Source organism: Perognathus longimembris, chromosome 2 (genome assembly GCF_023159225.1).
Source record: "Perognathus longimembris pacificus isolate PPM17 chromosome 2, ASM2315922v1, whole genome shotgun sequence".
NCBI lineage: Eukaryota > Metazoa > Chordata > Mammalia > Rodentia > Heteromyidae > Perognathus > Perognathus longimembris.
The window spans coordinates 126,977,273-126,997,569 of NC_063162.1; the positions used below are offsets into that span (position 1 = coordinate 126,977,273).

A 20,297-nucleotide genomic window follows, 5' to 3' on the forward strand; every position below is an offset into this window, starting at 1 on the left:
TGGCTTCTTTTTGCTCAAGGCTAGCACTCTGCCACTTGAGCCACAGCGCCACTTCTGGCCATTTTCTGTATATGTGGTGCTGGGGAATCGAACCCAGGGCCTCATGTATATGAGGCAGGCACTCTTGCCACTAGGCCATATCCCCAGCCCCATGGCTCTTACTTTAAAATGAATCCATGTTTATATTATAATTTTACTGTCTATAAGCTCCCTCCCCACAAACAAAAATTAATTTTATAACCTTTTGATCAAAGGACTACTACATGTGATGCTGAGGAACTCGAAAGTTCTTTTCAGCAACTCAGAAATAAGTTACAAAATGTATTTTTATTTAAATACATAACTGCTATGTTTTTTATCATTGACTCCCACACATTTGAAATAACCATTAATAATCTTTTGAGGCATTCTCTGTGAACACAGATAGCCCTTTACCTATAACATTCTAGGACTTGAATATAGTTCGAGTCTTTTCCAAGAAAACTTATCAATTATGCTATTAATGAAGGAGGGGCCAACATCATTTGCTTCGCAAAACAGTAGGGCTAACATTGGTCAGGTTCACCAGAGCAGTTCACATTGTTTTATTTAAAACTCTCCTGCTCAAAGCAACATGTCTGTATTGTATCAGCTCCATTATCTTTAGAAGTTACAGGACGTGAGTCAAGTACAAGCATTTCCCTAGTTGAATATTTACCTTTGGACAAATAAAATGAGTCACAGACATTTTTGGATACTGGAAAGTTAGAAGTTGCTCATCCAAACACATACAAGAGTAATGAGGCACTGAACATTTAAACATGTTTTAATGATTGTGTCCTCATTATTTTTGAAGATTATTTATTTCTAGAGAGATTTATTGTTTTTGGTCACATGACCCCATTTGCCATCAGAAATCCATTCCTTAAAAAAACATGAGCAAATGAAACCTAGCCTACTGTTTTGAAATTTAGATCCAATTTCAGTAGTCTATATTCATATTTAGTCATTCCAACTTGAGACAAGGAAAATCACAAATATTCTTTTAAAAAGCAACAGCTGTCCCAATCTTTCAAATTCCTTACCAAACTTCTGTTACTATGCCTAAAAAATGAGTTCTTCCTCTTACCTATTTTGCTCATGGAAAAGTGAATGAAGCAAGAGAGAGTCATTAAGAAGGAAATGTATCAGCAGAACCTAACCAGGAGGCAGCTGCAGAGCTTTGCTCTCCCTTACTGGTAGATCATCCTGATAGTCTTTCCCATAGGGGCCCATGTACCTCACTGTCACATACTGGTGATCTAAACTTGGTACCTTTTTGTGGACTTAGCTAAGGGGTGAATAGAATTTTCCTTCCAGAGGACCTTTGTCATGTCTCAGACAAAAGATTTTCATCAATTCTTGCACCTCTGAACTCCTGGTGCAAATGTTTGGGAAGTGAAGATAAGCTTCCTACTGTAAAGAGGCTCATTTTATTTTTTAATCTTCCAAGGAAAGTTTGGAGACCCTGACCTTAGGAAATAAAGAAGAAAGCATTTAATTTCTCTCTTCCTTTCCCTATCCAACAATTCAGGTGCCTCCTGGATGTTCTAGATTCTTTCTGTAAGGTTGAATCTTATTTCCAGCTACTGTTCATTGTTATGATTGTAGGTGACTCTCACAGATTTTCTGACACCACTTTTGAGATTTAGTGTTCTAGCCAAGTATCTATTGTTAACCAAACTATCCACTATACAAAATATTAAAAATGCTTAGGGGAGTGAAAGTGCTATCAACTTTCTTCCGTCAACTTCTAATTCTCTTTCTTATTTTCAAACAAACTATTATATCTTGATGCTAATAGGGAACCTCCATGTCCCTCTCTGTGTTATATGCCACTCTTCAGTACCTTGCCACTGTAGTTTACCTTTCAGTCAGTTCTTATGGTTATGCTTCCCCACTCTGCCATGTGTAGATTCCAATAGAGAGGGCAAACCAGGTGGTTTGTTCAGTCTTTTCTGCTTCATTGGCCATTAAGAAAGACTCCAAATTCCACTTCCTTAACCATGAAATAAAAGGGGAGAACTTCTCCTTTAAACAAGAGAACATTCCTGAAGTTCTTATAGAGCTTTGCTTGTAAAAACCAGTTTACAAGGAACACTGATTCCTATCCAAATGTCCCCAACTATGTAATGAGATGGTACAGGAACCTAGCATGAGCAACCTGCTCCAGCAACAGCATTCAGTGTGCAGCCATCATCAGAAGGTGAAAATTTTTCTGCCCTCAAAAACAGTCATTATATATCTTTAAATACACACATACACACACACACACACACACACACACACACACACACACACCCCTATGGATTAAACATCCTTAACCCAAAACTTTATGATCAGAACTCTTTAAAATCTAAAACATCAGGAGTTGGAAAAACCTGGAAAACAGGTTTCAAGCAATTGTAAGCAGAAAAGTTTGCAAGATTCCATCACCAATTAATCAGCAGTAAAATACTGGCCTGGAGACGTGGCACTAGTGCTAGAGCACCGGGTGGGAGCAAGAAAGCAAGTAACAGTGGCCCTGAATTCAAAGTCAGTACAAACACATATTTAAAAAGTCCAACATGAGCAACACATTGGTACTCAAAATATTTTCGATTTTGGAACTTTTCAGATTTTAGTTGTGGGGGCCAGATGGGCTCAACCCATATATTAATTATATTTCAGAACAGAGATACTTAACCAGGGAAGCCTGTGCAAAAACTCTAACATCTGTGATAACCCAAAAATCTAAACCAATTCTTGTCTCAAGCACTTTATATATAAGATACTGGGTCTATATATACTTATGTCTATTTTGCCATATATATTTTCCTTATCTTGGAATCCATACGGGTTTTGCATAACTATTTCCGTTAATAAATACTAGTCTCTCAAACTTCGTCTTTCTCATTTTCTTACATTGAGCTGGGTGGTTGTGAGACTGGGCAATTGTTTAGGCTCTACCTTTGCTGTTTTCCAATCTTAAGGATATAATATATTTATAACTAAATGTTAAGCTTGGCTTTTTGCTTATTAATAAAAACCTAAAGAAACTGAGGGTAAGCAAGATTGCAAAGATGACACTTAATCTACTTTAAAAGAAAAATTGTAAACATTTTCTAAAATGGTTGTGAACATTTTCTAAATGCTCAGTATCCTTTCCTAACTTATTAACATTTTTCACAAACCAGCTTCTTTGCAAAGGTTCTTTCTGGTTCATCACAATAGTATAACCATCATTTCTATTGATTCATCTTGTTTGTGCAGTCTCAGTTGAGTTTTCACTGTTGTTTCCTATTTGCTTTATCTTGCAGAACAATTTCCTAATTCCTCCCAGAATGGGTCCTGCAGACAAGTGCAATATCTTCAGACAGACTTGTCCCCCATCCTCAATAGTGGGGACGCTGATATATCCAGTCCACTACTGCAAAATACTGTCCACATTGACCTCAGTGCTCTAAACCCAGAGTTGGTCCAAGCAGTCCAGCACGTAGTGATTGGGCCTAGCAGCCTGATAGTGCATTTCAATGAAGTCATAGGAAGAGGTAAGTCTTTCCATTCAGCTTTGGGTTAAGTACCATTTTCCAGCAAGCATTTTATCTTCTGCCTTTGCAGATTAGGGATGTAGACAATGGTGACAGTTACTACAACAGCACTGATAATGAGTGCATTTGGTTTCTGTTCTGCAGAAATGCAGCGCTGCAGACCACATCCACGAGGACTTGCCCTTCTGCATGGAAGCAGTTGGATTCCTTCCCACACATATTAGAAATAAATCCACCACTTTCTCCTCTTCCTCATACTAGCAACTGTGGTTTCATAAAAAGCATCATTTACTTCCTTTTCAAGTTCCAACATTTTCTCCCACAACTCCCTATAGTCTGTCTTTATCCCAAGAGCAGTGCTGAACTCTTTGAATCCCTGGTTTATAAAGCAGTTTGTACACCACTGGTCAGCATGAAGAGACAGGGAATTTATAGCATTCCCCTAATCTGAAATGACATACATCATCTGCACGATGCACTCCAATTTCTTTATAGAGAGAGGAATGAATATTGTAGTAAGCCCGCCAAGACAGGAATAACAGTTAGCATAAACAATATATGAGGAAATATTTAGCAGGGAAAGAAACTAACCAGAAGCCAAGAAATGAACTCCACACTTCTTTTTCCCCTCTCTTTCTAATTTTTTTTAATCCTTAATAACAACTGGCCTCTGTTCCCTTTTATTCTACATGTACTGTAAGAGATTGTGCAGGCATCTGCCAGCTTGATACAGTAGAGATGGAAGGAATTGTTTGCCTTCCACGAACAGGAGGACTTCTCCTTTTCCTGTGGCTGTGTGCACATATTCCCTATCTCACACTCCAGAGTTTAAGCCTGAGCAAGCTGCTTCTTTTCTAAGAGAAGCTTCACTGTTCACAAGCCTGTTTCCATACCTTACATGAAAGTGATAGATAGTTGTATTATCTGCCTAAAAATTCTAGTAATTACACCAATTTTAGTATGTAGCCTTGCTAAGTATGTAGAATCTGATGTAAAATTACAACTTTTTTAAATCAGGAAAGATGCTAAAATAGTAATCATTTCTCTAGTGAAGTAATAATCAGTAACAATCTAGAAATATCAACTAGTATTTATTTATGTTTGTCTCAGGGGAATGAGGACACTTATAACCATGAGTTTTATTTTATTCATCTTTGTGTTGGAAGAGGGCAGGTTAATGCCTGACACTCATATCCTAGGCACTGAGGCATGTTTGGTTAGCTGAGAGAATTAACTGAATGACTTACACAGCTACCAGACATTTGGCACCTTCAGGGAAGAATTATTGCCACTGGATGAAAGGCTACCATTGGGGAAATGATGTGGTTAAAGCCAGAGGGAAATGCATGAAATGAGTCACAGTGAATTTGTTGCATTTAAGCAACTGCCTTTTGGTTTCTGCCAACCTGGCTTACATATTAACCAGTGACTAATGGTCGGGAAATCCTTTTTTTATAATACTAATCTTATTTCTAATGTTAATATTATTTTCTCATTTCAATTTACTGGAATATAGGGAGCTTCTTTTATTAAATATTTTCATGTTTAAAAATATTATTTGATCCCTAAAATACTTTCATTTTCTATTTTCATTATTTCTAGTATTCAATATTTTGTTATACTAGCCTTTAATAATAGTCATATCAGCTGAAGTTCTGCTCTATATTAAATAATAATATGGAATATACCATTGAGGCAAATGCATATAAATATATGTGTATATACACACATACAAATGTACATATAAAAATGCACACACTCCATATATACATTGATATAGTTCACCTAAGTATCAAAAACAACACATAAAAAAACCACATCTTTAATTTTAAATTTTATTGTAAAGGTGATGTACAGAGGGATTACCCCCTCCCATGTTTTCTCCCACTTTCCCTCCCACTGCATTTTTTTGTTATATAGAAAAAAAGAGAGATGCAGGTCATGAAGGGCCTAGTAATTGTTGAGTGATTACACATTATACAACTACAATCAAGTTTCTTCTTTCACACAGGGCATTTTGGCTGTGTCTATCATGGGACTTTGTTAGACAATGATGGCAAGAAAATTCACTGTGCAGTGAAATCCTTGAATAGTAAGTTTCACTTTATTAAATGATGAAGGTTAAATTTGTGGTGTGTCACATAATCAGTAGTTTAAAACAAAAGTGTTAACTAATACTTTTCCTTATAGAAAAAAAAAGCTATTGCTTCTATTATGGGTCTAATCCTCAAAAACTGTTTGATCTAAACATTTGTTAAGATATTCCCTCTGAAATTACCTTCCTCCCTCAGAGATCTCTTCAGTTAGGGTGTAGGATAAATGAGATCTTGGATGAACTGAATATCATTTAACTACATTGGGCCTATAATACTTGTTTTGAAAATGACATTTATGGAAACTATTGGAAGTATGCTGGCACATAGTGTAGTAATGACTCATTTTATTCAGAAGCATTAATGTAATTATTTTTTAACCACAATTTCCATTAAGACGATTTTAAAAATAAGACAGAAGAAAAATATGCTGGCAGAAAATCATAAGCATGGTAATACCTCACATGTTTGGGGAATAAAGTGTTCCATGTAAATTAAAATTTCCCCCTTTTAATGCTGGGATATTTCTTAAAATTTTAGTTCTTATTGAGAAAATCTTCTTATATAAAATGCACACTCATTTAAAAAACAAGGGATTCCAAATGTACATTAAGTCTTTATCAATGATCTAGAGCCATAATTATAGCCATAAATTACAAAACTATGCAACCAACATATTCTATATACTACAATTTTTCTGGCTCTGCCTTTGTTGATAGAGCGCCCATTTCTAATTTTCTGCCTAAAATATTCAGCAGCCTGAAAACCATTAGCCAGCTAGCATTTCATTTTACAGATTTATATTAGAATAACTAAATGAACAAATATAAAACTTTACCACCAGATACACTATTGCTACACAATTTCAGCCATTTTAAATACAAATCTCCCTGCCAAGCATTCTCTAGAGTTGACTTTGTTGGATAACCAATCACAAAGTAATTAAAGGGACAGTCTACATGAAACTTAACCAAAGATATAAGTAATTAAGTCTCATAGTCAATAAATGTGGTACACAAGAATTTTCATGTCCTGCCATTTGTATTCAGGACAATCCTATCACCAAGAAATATTTCTGTTTTTGGTGTACATGGATGACCATTTAGTCCATATTGATTTCCACTGTCTTTTCCAGATCTCAGAATGCATTGCAGTTGTAAAAGAACCAACATGGTCACAAATGCCAAAGAGATACTAGTGGAATTAATAAATTAGTGCTGTTAACATTTTATAGATGCTAATTTACTATCCAATCATCAGTTTTCTCTCTGGATAGGATTAGAAACTATTATCTAAAAAACAAAACTACTTAGCTAGAAATGTAGCTCAGGGATAGAGTGCTTGTCTAACATATACAAGACTCTGGATTCAGTTGTTAGTAAAACTCACACACTCTCTCTCTCTCTCTCTCACACACACACACACACACACACACACACACACACACACCACCTACAATCTTATTTGTATACCTTACAGTGACTGGTCTTCAAATTCTCATAGTGCAAGAGTTAAGTATGACTTACCACCTGTTTTCGTAAGTAAGGTTTTTGAGACACAGTCACTTGTCAGTGGCTTTTTTCATGGTTCCTGCTTCAATAGCAGAGTTGAACATTTGTGACAATTACCATGTGGCCCAGGAAGCCAAATGTATTTTCTATTTGACCCATACAGAAAAAAATAATTGCCACTGTACACTCTAGAAGATCATTACAGAAATGGACCAGCCTGCAGCTCTACCATTTTTCTATAGGATATCATCTGTAACTCTGCACAAGACCAACAGGTTGCTATACTCTATTTTACCAAAGAGATGTGTGTGATGACTTGAAGGCATATTGTGGGTTGTTGCAGCTCAAACAATATACCTAAATGTAATGCTTGCTATGGTTTCCCTCATAGGAAATAAATAGTACATGTTTAGGTTAGTCATAGCAGAAGACCACAATAGCCCAATAGTTATGCCCATATGAACACATGACGATAAGTGAAATGAACTCCACATTATGGAAATAAGTGGTATATCACTGTAATTATTTTCAACATGCCATGTGAAACAGTATCCTTTTTTTTCTTTTTTTTTTAATCTCACGTATTCCCTTCCTGTGGTTTTACCCCTGCTATCACTGTATCTGATTTAGAACCCAGGACACTATATATATATATACATATATATACATATATATATGTATATATATGTATATATATATACATATATGTGTGTGTGTGTGTGTGTGTGTGTGTGTGTATTAGTACTAGGGAAGGGAAAGGGAACATCAAAATCAAGAGACAAAGGATAAAAAGACAAACAACTCCAAAAGCAATGCTTATAAACCATTTGGTGTAAACCAGCTGAACAACTCATGGGGGCAGAAGGAAAGGGGAAGGGAGAGGGGGGTAATGAGGGAGCATGTAACAAGTTGGATAAGAAATGTACTCACTGCCTTACATAGGAAACTGTAACCCCTCTGTACTTCACTTTGACAATAAAGAAAAATATAAAAAATAAAATAAAATAAATTTTAAATGTAGTCCTTTAGTGCATTCAGAATACTTTGAACTAAAGGACAGTTAGCGGGGCCTCAGAAATAGTTTCTTCCTAATTTTTCTTTTTCTTTCTCTACTTTCTCCCTTAAGCTGAGACAAGTACTAAAATTTTCCTTCTCCAAGGCAGCTCATAGAAACTGAGACCACTCTCATTCAAAGCCATCAATAACCCCCTGAAATGTTACTCTAACCTTTCTTCCTTTCTTTCCTATAGCTGACCATGAAGAAATTCCTTGATCTAGTTTGATCAGAAATTACCTCATTTTAAAAGAGGTCCTGTCCTATACTCTGGAAGAAGGACTGCCATATAACATAACAAGGCTGAAAGAACCTTCCCCCTCCCCCCAGCAAAAAAAAAAAATCCTTGCTGAGTTTCCCACTCAGTCTACTACTATTCAGTCATGTGCTTGTTGTTCAATCATATTTCTACCAGTTGTCCATTCTCCATCAAATCAGAGATGTGGCCCAATGAAATGCCACCTCGTGAGGCCCCAAGTTCAAACGCAAGTACCACTACACCGAAAAAACACCAAGGAAGAAAAAGGGCTGGGGATATGGCCTAGTGGCAAGAGTGCTTGCCTCCTGTGCACAAAGCCCTAGGTTCGATTCTCCAGCACCACATATATACAAAATGGCCAGAAGGGGCGCTGTGGCTCAAGTGGCAGAGTGCTAGCCTTGAGCAAAAAAGAAGCCAGGGAAAGTACTCAGACCCTGAGTTCAAGCCCTAGGACTGGCAAAAAAAAAAAAAAAAAAAGACAATTTATGTTACCTGTGTGCTTAGGTCTTCATTTCTAAAGCCCACTCTGTCTTGCAAAGCTTTAGCTTAAAGATATTTTGTGCTTCTCTGTTGTGCTTTTCATTTCTTACCTTTTTTTTAGCTGTAAGCTTCTCATATGTAAACCTGATATAGGTAAGGAAGTGGTCACGCCTTTCCACCTCTACAACACCATTCATTCTGACATATTGTTTAAAATAAATAAATAAAATACTCTGAAGTTGAGGCTTCAAGACAAGGTATAGCCTCTGTTGTATTTCATTGCTCTTCCTATCTAATTTGGACAAAATATTGTTCTGGAATGAAGCTAATGTTGCCCCCACTGTATTTCTCAGGAATCACTGACATAGGAGAAGTCTCCCAGTTTCTGACTGAAGGAATCATCATGAAAGATTTCAGCCATCCCAATGTTTTGTCACTCTTGGGAATCTGCCTTCGAAGTGAAGGGTCTCCACTTGTGGTGCTACCATACATGAAACATGGAGATCTTCGGAATTTCATTCGAAATGAGACTCATGTAAGTATGATCCCAAGTTTACTAACTGGTGAACTAACAGCAATCCAGCTATCTCTTCAGAATATGCAGCTTTGAGTCAAACATATTGGCTGTACTGGAGTTGAAACCTGGGGTTTCCCACTTACTACAATGGTGCTCTCTCACTTGAGCCTTGCCTCCAGCTCTGCTTATGGCTGGCTATTTTGGAGATGGAGTCTAGCAAGCTTTTCCACATAGGCTGGACTTGAATGGCAATCCTCCAGATCTCTGTCTTCTGAGTAGCTAAGAATACAGATGTGAGCTTCCAGAACTGAGCTCTGAAACAGTAATTCTTAATTGCCCAGCAAGCAGCTTCATTCTGCTGTCCCTCTATTTGGTACTCCTATTTGGCTGTGTCAAATCAAAGTGCATTCAGGGTATATCACAGTTTTAAATATTGAGTACAAAAAGATTAAATATCTGATAAATAATTGCTAGCAGTGTTTGCATGTTGAAATATGTTGTAGAATTTCACCTGTTTTTTTTTATACTTTTTAAATATGCTTACTGAAAACATTTAAATTGTAAGTGTGACTTGCTTTATATTTCTACTGAAAAGTGCTGTATTTTGACAACAAACAAATAAATAATAGTTCCATGTGGATGGATGAATGGATGGCTAGATGTAGATATAGAAAGATATGCACATACACCATTAGAATGCAGGCTCATGAGAGGAGGGATTTGCATGTGTTTTGTTTACTCCTATGGCTCCAACACCAAAAATAGTTTTCAGTACAGAAGGTATTTGGGAGGTTAATGAGCTCAGGGTTACAAAGATCACAGTTTCTCGCAAGTAAGAGTTTTCTTCACAATATTTATGTCAAGAGCTAATGTGTAAAGTGAGCAAGTTTTGGTCAGACCAGGGCAGAAGAGAACAGGAGTCCTCACACCTGAATTTATTAGAAAGCCTTAAGTTCTTTCTTGGTACCTTGCCTTCCAGATCTCAGTAGAAATCAACCAAATAGTTTTGTTCTCGATCAACAACTTTATAAACATAGGACAAGTTCTCAAAGAAAATATGCTCAAGAAGATAAATAGTTTGTATTCAAGCCAAAAGAATAAATCATTTCCTTGAGTGAATTTATACAGATAAGGTAAATTCACCTTGCAAAACACCAAGCTGCCCCTGACATCTCATTTTAACTCTTGTCATTCTCATTACTGATGAGTTACTTCATAAATGTAAATATAATAGCTTCCCTAAGATATTGTTACTCCAGTACTTGGCCTTTTGAAACCCAGAAAATCAATCCTGATGATGCCCCCTAACTCTGATATCTTAAAAGACAAGCCTGTACCGCAGTGCACAGCCTTACCACACACTGTGAGCATGAACAGGGGCTTCAGGATTCCTTGTGCTGTCAGCCACAGTGACATCTGTGTAACTTCATATTTTATCTTTATAGTACTAGTGGTATTCCTCTGTCCATTCAGTTTTGTAGTTGGAATTTGTGAAGGATGGGAAAACCATTCTCTGTGATGAGCCCAAGGGGGTGTGAACAGATGCATCACTGCCAGTAGGAAGGCCTCTGAGGTGATTGATTTCACTACAACATACATTTGAGATCATTAGGTCTAACTTGACATTTTAACTCCAGCATTTACTTGTCTGGGTGATTTGGAGTGTTTTTTCCCTCTTCTGTGAAACAAGCACACAAGTATTCACTATGTTTCTGACATTTTGAAACCTGGAACCATGGGAACCCTGGAGGGACTGGCCTCTCTCAGGGCTATTTCTAGAAATAGTCAACAATTTGCCAGCAGACCACTCTGGTCCTATGCAAATCAACAGATCCTGAGGCCACGCCCCAGCCACCTTCTTCCCACTTAAACCTACCCTCACTTCCCTCACTTAAACCTTCCCTCACTTAAACCTACCCTAATCACCCCAGGCCCACGTTCTACACAATTGCACAGTCATACAAACCAGATCCTCCTGAAGTTATTCTAAGTAGTCAATTTTTTAAATTTATTTTTATTTATTTTTACTTTTTATTGTCAAGGTGATATGCACAGAAGTTACAGTTACCTACATAGGGTAGTGAGTACATTTCTTGTCAAACTTGTTACCTCCTCCCTCATTTTTTTCCCACCTTACCTCCTTCCCAATTCCCCTCCCCCTCAGTTGTACAGTTACTTTATAACATCTTGTAAGTATTGTAGTTGCCTTCATTTGCCTTTTACTCTTTGTCTCAGCATTTTAATGTTCCCCTTCCCTTCCCTAATTCCAACATATATACAATACCTGGGGTATTGTATAATCAAATACAGTGACAACAGGGGTTAAACCATAGGGAAGATAAACAGGAGAAAAGGAAATAATTTCACATAGTACTTTAAAAATAACATCAATGATAAACCACTTGTTTCCTCATCTTGGCTTTCATTTTGCTTAGCATCATCTTCTGTGATCATATGTACATAGCTATTGAGGTACTATGATCATCTGCTAGGACTAAACTAGACTTGTACTAAGTAGTGAATCTTCAACCTGCTTTCTCGGCCTTATCTTTTCTTCTCAAGGGCACCACAAAGGTTGCCCGTAATTCTTTCCCCCCTTTGTCCCCTGAATGTCTCCAACGCTTCACTGTGGACTTGCATAACCTGGTGTCCCCTTCTTGGAAACTGTGGCAAACTATTTTTTTCAATATAAATTGTTCTCATGTTGTTTTATCATCCCTGCAGAATAATAAAGCCTATGTTTTAAACACACCTTAAGTTCCCTATCTGAAAAATGGAGCCCATGCCATCTGTATTACAGAAGTGTTTAAGAATTAGTGAGAATTCATCAAAATGTGTAGCCTGGTGCTTTGCTTATAATAGATACTTAATAAATAGCTGTGTCTATCAATAGCATCCAATTATTGTTTGAGATAAGTATTATTACTATCATTATTATTATTAATATTATTAACTAGGTGTGATGGGGCATGCTTGTAATCTCAGCCCTTGATAGGCAGAGGCAGGAGGATGGAGAGTTGAAGGCCAATCTGAGCTACATAGTGGGAGTCTTGTCTCATAATAATTAATAATAATTCATAGAAACATTTCAGAAGAAACTCTGGCTTCAGAAGTTATGAATTTCAAACTGATATCAGCATTAGAACAATGGGTGCTCAGTTTATTCTTTTCCAACTCTGTTTGATTGCAGAACCCAACTGTAAAAGACCTTATAGGCTTTGGTCTCCAAGTAGCCAAAGGCATGAAGTATCTTGCAAGCAAAAAGTTTGTCCACAGAGACTTGGCTGCAAGAAATTGTATGTAAGTATAAGAATCTCAGTGTCCAGAGTCCAAATTAAGCACGGGAGAGTGTGTTTCTCACTATTCAAGTGTAGTGAGAGTGCTTTCCCTTCTTATGTAAAAATCTTTTATTTCCTCTACAGTTAAATGCATGCCTGTAAACCCTGGGGGATGTGGGCGGGGCTTTTAGGCTTTAACATGCCCAGAATTTAAAAGGTTGCTCTCTATAGGGGATCTTACACAGCTGTTGTGTACTTTTGCTTTTCTTGGTCCTTCCCAGTGGTAGCCCCCCAATGTTGTGGTTTCACACTGTGTTAGTGCTTGGGAGGGAGAATTTGATCTTCAGCATTTTATGGTGAAAAGGGAGGGGGCTGGTTAGACAAATACCAATATGCATTACTTCCCAAGAGTAGTTAAGTCAGCCTGCAGAAGCCTTACCAAAAATGGTATTCGAGAATGAATATACAAAGAACTTTTATTTGTGTCTGGCTGCCTGGCTGTATAACACAACAGTCAACAGTTTGTAATTGATTCAGTGCTTTCTCACTTGCATAGCACTGATGCATGACTGATGGTATGTGTGAATGAAGGAGCTGTGCTATTAATTTGCTACCTTAGTTTTGTTTAAAAAAAAAAACACTATATAAGCCAACTTAAACAAAGAATACATAGCCCCAATTAACAGAAAATTATTTTATTAAACCTGATTCTTTTCTCACATGCTTTACTGTGTATCCTAATCTCAAGGGTGGGGATTTTATATACTGATTTAGCCTATTTAAGACGGAAAAGTAAAATAACAGTCCTACATCATGTCTCTCCCGTGGTACTGTGTATTGCTAACAGGTTGACAAGGGAAGATTAGTGTTTGCATTTGGGCATTCTATTTACAGCAAAGGAAAGTTGGGAGCTGTATCTTTTCTCCAGATATATATTAAAGAAAAAAATATTTTCCTATGCTATCCATTCACAATGTCTCTCTTCAGCCTGTTGAATTCATAATGTAATTGTCAAGCATTTTTATTCAAGAACTCCACTATAATTTAGTGTTAGTCAATAGACCAGATGAAGCTCTGGCTTCAGAAGTTATGAATTTCAAATATTAAAGCCCCTTGTTCAGATCTATTGATATTTAGCCTCATTGTAAATTATTTGCTTTCAGTACCAATAATAACTTTTGCCCTTTGTGTAGGTTGGATGAAAAATTCACTGTCAAGGTTGCTGACTTTGGTCTTGCCAGAGATATGTATGATAAAGAATACTACAGCGTGCACAATAAAACAGGAGCAAAACTGCCAGTGAAGTGGATGGCTTTGGAAAGCCTGCAAACCCAGAAGTTTACCACCAAATCAGATGTGGTAACATATTTGTCATTCCTGAATTTCTCTTCTTTTTCTTTTATACCCTTAGTTTCGTGGCAAATATAATATTTAAAAAATTAAACACCATTAATTTCAGTTATCTTCATATGGGAAACTGGCGATAATTGTCTGATAGGTAACCATAGTATATGTTCATAAATTCCCAAAAGTAGTTGTAGCCTAGAGCACCATGCTGAGCTACACCTCCAGGCTTTCATTGCCTTTTTTGTTTGTTTGTTTGTTTGTTTTCGGTGGTGGTGGTGGTGGTGGTGATCATGGAGCTTGAACTTAGGGCCTGGGCACTGTCCCTGAGGTTTTTCACTCAAGGCTAGTGTTCTACCACTTTGAGCCACCGCACCACATGTGGCTCTCTGGTAGTTAATTGGAGATCAGAGTCTCAGACTTTCCTTCCCAAGCTGGCTTCAAAGCTCCATCTCAGATTTTAGCTTCCTGACCAGGGTATGAGCCACTGGTGAGCTTTCATTACTTTTTAAAGGCACCAATAGCATCATATGGTCAAGGCTAGGAATATGCTTCCTTTTTCTCTTTCTTTTATCCCTTCCTCCCTCCCTCTCTTCCCTCTCTCCCTCCCTCCCTCCTTTCCTCCCTCCCCCCTCCCCCACCACTCTTTTATTTTTATTTTTGTGCCAGTCCTAGGGCTTGAACTCAGGGCCTGGGCAAAGTCTCCCGGTCACTGAGCTTTTTTTTTGCTTAAGGCTAGCTCCCTAACATTGAGCCAAAGTTCCACTTCTGGCTTTTTGGTGGTTAGTTGAAAATAAGAGTCCCGTGGACTTTCCTGCTGGGATTGGCTTTGAACTACAATCCTTAGATCTCAGCCTCCTGAGTAACTAGGGTTATAGGTGTGAGCCACAGCTCCTACCTCAGAAGAGGCTTTTGAGAGTTCAGAGTATTATTATTGAAATGAAGCTGCAAGTATGAAGTAAAGGAGATGAATAGAGCAAAACCCTAGAGAAGAGACTACTACTATGAAAACCAGAGGAAGAGCAAGTTCCATACAACTGTGATATTTGGAGGTAGAGAAACATTGAGGTTTCCATCCCTCAGGATAACAACTGTGGTATCTGAACACAGGGTGGGCAGAATACAATGTTCACAGAGGATATGAACTTTAAAGGAGAAGGGTTGGCAGCTATTGAGGCATGAAGGAGTGTGGTATTGGGGAGTGAGGTGTCATTTTGTTTCCTTCCTGTGAGTCAGCAAGAGGGTTAGGTGTGTCCACTACTGACTGGCAAGTCTTCCAGTGAAAGTATGTAAGTTTCTGTTCCTGTGAGGAGGTGGAGACAGTCAAGAGTAAGTCCAGTAACTGACTATTGGTTTCCAATAAATCACTGTATCATACATAGAACATGAAAATATTCAGATCTCACATCACAACAGTGGCTCAGATATTTGGCTGAAATTTCCCTCTCTGTAGATATGACAGTACTACTTCTCTCTCCCTCTCATTGGATGATACTCCTTGACTACATGAAAGCAGAACCAGAGTAATTCATATGCAATACTGCTTTGGCAAATGGTTACTGATTGTGTATGCCCACAAAGTTTTGCTTCAAAGACAGTACACTCCCAAAAGCCTGTAATAAGCTGTATGTGTGCTGAAACCTGCAAGTGAAAACTTGCTTGCTTGTAGATTCTGTCTTTGGCAAATGCCCAAGCAGAGTTCAACTAATCTCAGGATTCTTTAAGCCCATTAGGAACAAAATTTGAGTGACTGTTCTTGAAATCACTCATACCTAGCGTTGAGCTGTGTTTCCCACCTAGCACAAGTTCTTTCATTAATATCTGTATTCACTTCTCACTTGTTCTATCCAGCTGGGTAGCAACTCTCATCATCTTTCATGAACCTATAACATAAATTCTGTCTTCCTCGGATGCCCATCACCCTTTCTGAAACTGTTTCCAGTGCTCACAAGTATCTCTAAACTTTTCAGAAAAGTTTGTCTCTTTTGTTCTTTGTTCTATTATACAGTCACTATCTTATTTTTCTATATGAGTTATCTGTACAACACTTAACTCTGTTTAATTAGCCCTAGGATCTATTGCCAATTTGGATAGTAACCTAATTGTTATACATGATCAAAGGTCAATAGATATTTGTTAAGTTAAATTTCAAAGCAAAGTCTGGAATTGAAGGCTAACACAATAAAGTTGTCAGAATTACTTATAATATTCTCAGGCTCTAAAGACTCTTAATTTTGAAAGACTGAGGTAGACAGCACAATTATCTAGTTCCTACCTGGGAAAAGGGTTTGTGTTCTGCATTTAGACCAGGGCATTCAGTTGCCTCAAAGGGCTTAAAAAAAAAAAAAAAAGGGGCTGAGAATATGGCCTAGTGGCAAAGTGCTAGCCTCATATACATGAAGCCCTGGGTTCGATTCCTCAGCACCACATATATAGAAAAAAACCAGAAGTGGCTTAAGTGGTAGAGTGCTAGCCTTGATCAAAAAGAAGCCAGGGACAGTGCTCAGGCCCTGAGTTCAAGCCCCAGGACTGGCAAAAAAAACAAAAACAAAAAATCACTACACATACTTGGGCTGGGAATATGGCCTAGTGGCAAGAATGCTTGCCTCGTATACATGAAGCCCTGGGTTCGATTCCCCAGCACCACATATAATAGAAAATGGCCAGAAGTGGCACTGTGGCTCAAGTGGCAGAGTGCTAGCCTTGAGCAAAGAGAAGCCAGGGACAGTGTTCAGGCCCTGAGTCCAAGCCCAGGACTGGAAAAAAAAAAAAAAAAAAGCAGAAGAGGTAACAAGTTGGATAAGAAATGTACTCACTGCCTTACATATGAAACTGTAACCCCCTGAACTTCATTTTGACAATAGAGAAAAATTTTAAAAATAAAAATATAATATACCTTAAAAAAAAAACTTGGGCAAAGAGAAAGAGGTTTGAATGGAGATTTGTATCATTAACTATGGGATCTACCTGTTTTTTTCCTTTTAGTCACAGCATTCAAAAGCATGCCTTATTCTTCTAGCTGAGTTTTGTGAACTATATTTGCTTTTGTTTTATGTGTTCCTACTTCATCTGCTAGTCTCCCTTTCCTTTTTTTTCCCCTCTCTCTCTAAGCTTATTATTTTTCAGGGCCTCATGTCCTCCCTATATACTTCTCAGTCTGGGAGTGGCATGAAGGTGTTGTCAAACAAGGACGCTTTCCTGGGCCCTCCACACAGGGTGATCTGCCCCCGCTGACTTCCTGTCCTTGTCGCGCTCATCTTGGCACATGTCCAGGCAGAGATAATATAGATGACCTGATCTATTCTGAGTAGAGTGCTTTAAATCAAGGAAATGCATACTTAGTGAAGTTCAGTAAACCTAGCAAGACCCCAGGGTCAAGAACTCTTAAATGTGTATCTCAGTGTGAATTCAAATATATTGGGGAGTTTTTAGCAAATCAATTAACCTAGTCTTGTCCCTTGAAGCTTCCTATAAAGTACTGACATAGCTGATTTATATAATCTATTACTTTAACACAAAATTATAATTTTATTTAAATTGACTTTCTGTAGAGAACCTTGTTGCCTAGCAGTTTTATTATTTGGATTTTTATGATGGGTTTTTACTTATGTAGATTATGTCTTCCTTTTTCACATTAATGTTTAGTTATGGTTCCATTTCTTAAAGAGTATCTATATATTCCTTTTGAAATCCCACAAATTTAAATTCTGGAAAGCCTCCTTTACCTTTCTCTTACTAATAATTTACAGTTGTAGTGAAGCTATTGATGGAGCACATAGTAACACATTAGGGCTTTGCCCCTACAAGAGAGAACATGGAAAAGTACTGCAGTAACTAGAAATGAAATCTTAATCATCACATAGATTTAACATATTCTTTTAAAAACTTACATTTATTTGTGATTCAAACCTTACCTAGTTCTGGTTTAAATATATCGGTCATGGACTATATAACTCAGCCATGACTTTTCAGGACATTTTTGCCTAAAATAACAATAGTATTGAAAATGTTAAACCAAGTTTAGCCACTAATGCCTACTGATATCTTCTCATATGTATATGATCATACTCTTCTCACCTGGATTCTTTTCTTTCTTCCTTTACTAGTGGTCCTTTGGTGTGCTTCTCTGGGAGCTGATGACCAGAGGAGCGCCCCCTTATCCAGATGTGAACACCTTTGATATCACCATTTACTTGCTGCAGGGCAGGAGGCTCTTACAACCCGAATACTGCCCAGACCCTTTGTGAGTAGAAGTCCTCATGAGATCTTCCCTCTCTTTTCTATTCTGTACTTTGCCAGAAGTACCTGTTTTTCAGAAGTCTTTCATCATATTTTTTTCTCCCCTGAGACAGGTATGAAGTCATGCTAAAATGCTGGCATCCCAAAGCTGAAATGCGCCCATCCTTTTCTGAGCTGGTCTCCAGGATATCAGCAATCTTCTCCACTTTCATTGGTGAGCACTACGTCCATGTGAACGCTACTTATGTGAACATAAAATGTGTTGCTCCCTATCCTTCTCTGCTGTCATCACAAGACAACATTGATGGAGAGGTGGACACATGATGGGTGGACATCTACTAGCCTCCCTGAAGAAATATCATTATACTAGGATGAACCAGCGTTCATGCTTTCTTCAACAGTTTTCACTGCCTGGCCTTTGATAGGTCATCCAATATATTTTGCTTTAGCCAAAATGGCACGAGTGTGGGACTTTGCATCCATCATTCTAAGGAACTTCTGATCTGGCAATGTCTCAGAACTACAGGAGGCTTTGTCCACAAGTGAGTGACCAACAGCTATGACAACACTCCCATCAGATAGATTGGAGTCTGAATTGCGATTTTTAAACATCAGAGTCCTGCTTGATTTCATGTGAAGAACTGATGTAATGAGTTCAGAAAACGCAGTGGTCTCATCCAGGACACATGTGACAGTGCCACACCCAGGCCACTCATTCAGAATTCCAGTGTTTCAAAGACCTTTTGTGGGCTCTATTGTCATGAATCATTTCTTTACTGTTACTTTCATTTACCCATTTATCAAACATTCCTTTTCAAAATTTTTTGTATGCACATTCCTTTGGTTGGAGGATTATCCATAGATAAAGTTTCAAAGTTTCAAAGTAGCATGACCCAAGTGTGCTTATAAATTAACAGGGATATTTATGTATTGTACATAGATGACATTAAGAATTTCATAAAGTGCTAGGAGCAGTTTCATCTCCTCAGTCAAATATTTACTTGTCATTTAAAAATCAACCACTGTAGAATGATACTGTCCTGGTCAGATGAATGTGGCCATTTAGACATTGTGACTGTGGGGTTTTTTTTTGTTTGTTTTGTTTTTCACTAAATGACAACTTTGAAAATAAACCAGAAATTTGTGATGATAAATATTTTTAAAGGTAACTCAGCATATTTCTAAAGCAGACTAAAACTAACTAGAAGGATCATTGTTACAGGCAAGGTTCATATGTAGAACAAGAAAAAGGTTAATGTACTAGAAATATTAACTATCTCCAGTGGCAGCTACCCACTTCATATAAACAATTGGAAACAAAACTTTCACGGAGTCCCACTATCCACTAGGTCATGCTTTTTGTTAAGCAAAACATACTTGCTAGACACCTCGTGGCTCACCTAGAATCCTAGCTACTCAGGAGGCTGAGACATGAGGAGCTCAGTTTGAAGCCAGCCTAGGCAAGAAAGTCTGTGAGACTCTTTAAAAAGCCAGAAGTGGAGCTGTGGCTCAAGTGGTAGAGCGCCAGCTATGGGCAAGAAAGCTAAGGGACAGAGCCCAGGCTCTGAGTTCAAGTCCCAGTACACATACACACACACACACACACACACACACACACACACTTTAAAACAAACAAAGGAAAATTGGAAATCCTGGGTTGTAGTTACTCTGAACAGAACCTTTGAGATATTTTGTTTTGTGGACTTTGTGCTTACTACTGTACAGTGCATGTGGTATAGGTTATGCTAACTAGTTTTTCCAATGTAAACAGTGAAAGTATTATATTTTTATAGAAATGTTTATTTTTATGATATAAGAAAAAATTTTGTTAGGCCACACACATACAAAAAAAAATACTGCACTGTGAACATCTCAGAAAAGGTATGTCAGACTGGGATTAATAGTGGCATGATTTCAAATGGCTGTAAATAGTGATAAGGAAATGTTCTAATTGCCAGAACACCCCACCCTCAT

General features: G+C 37.8%; 1 protein-coding gene across 3 annotated transcripts in view; it reads left to right on the forward strand.

The window, feature by feature from the left end:
- Window positions 1-19,810, forward strand: part of Met (MET proto-oncogene, receptor tyrosine kinase) — a 112,114-nt gene extending 92,304 nt beyond the window's left edge. For all 3 annotated transcript variants that reach the window (XM_048340107.1, XM_048340108.1, XM_048340109.1), the window contains 7 exons: window positions 3,318-3,548; window positions 5,560-5,640; window positions 9,299-9,480; window positions 12,653-12,762; window positions 13,934-14,099; window positions 18,191-18,327; window positions 18,437-19,810. In XM_048340107.1, the coding sequence (XP_048196064.1) occupies window positions 3,318-3,548; window positions 5,560-5,640; window positions 9,299-9,480; window positions 12,653-12,762; window positions 13,934-14,099; window positions 18,191-18,327; window positions 18,437-18,647 (1,118 nt within the window). In that variant the 3' untranslated portion in view covers window positions 18,648-19,810. The remainder of the gene's footprint in view (window positions 1-3,317; window positions 3,549-5,559; window positions 5,641-9,298; window positions 9,481-12,652; window positions 12,763-13,933; window positions 14,100-18,190; window positions 18,328-18,436) is intronic.
- Window positions 19,811-20,297: the final 487 nt, after the last annotated feature.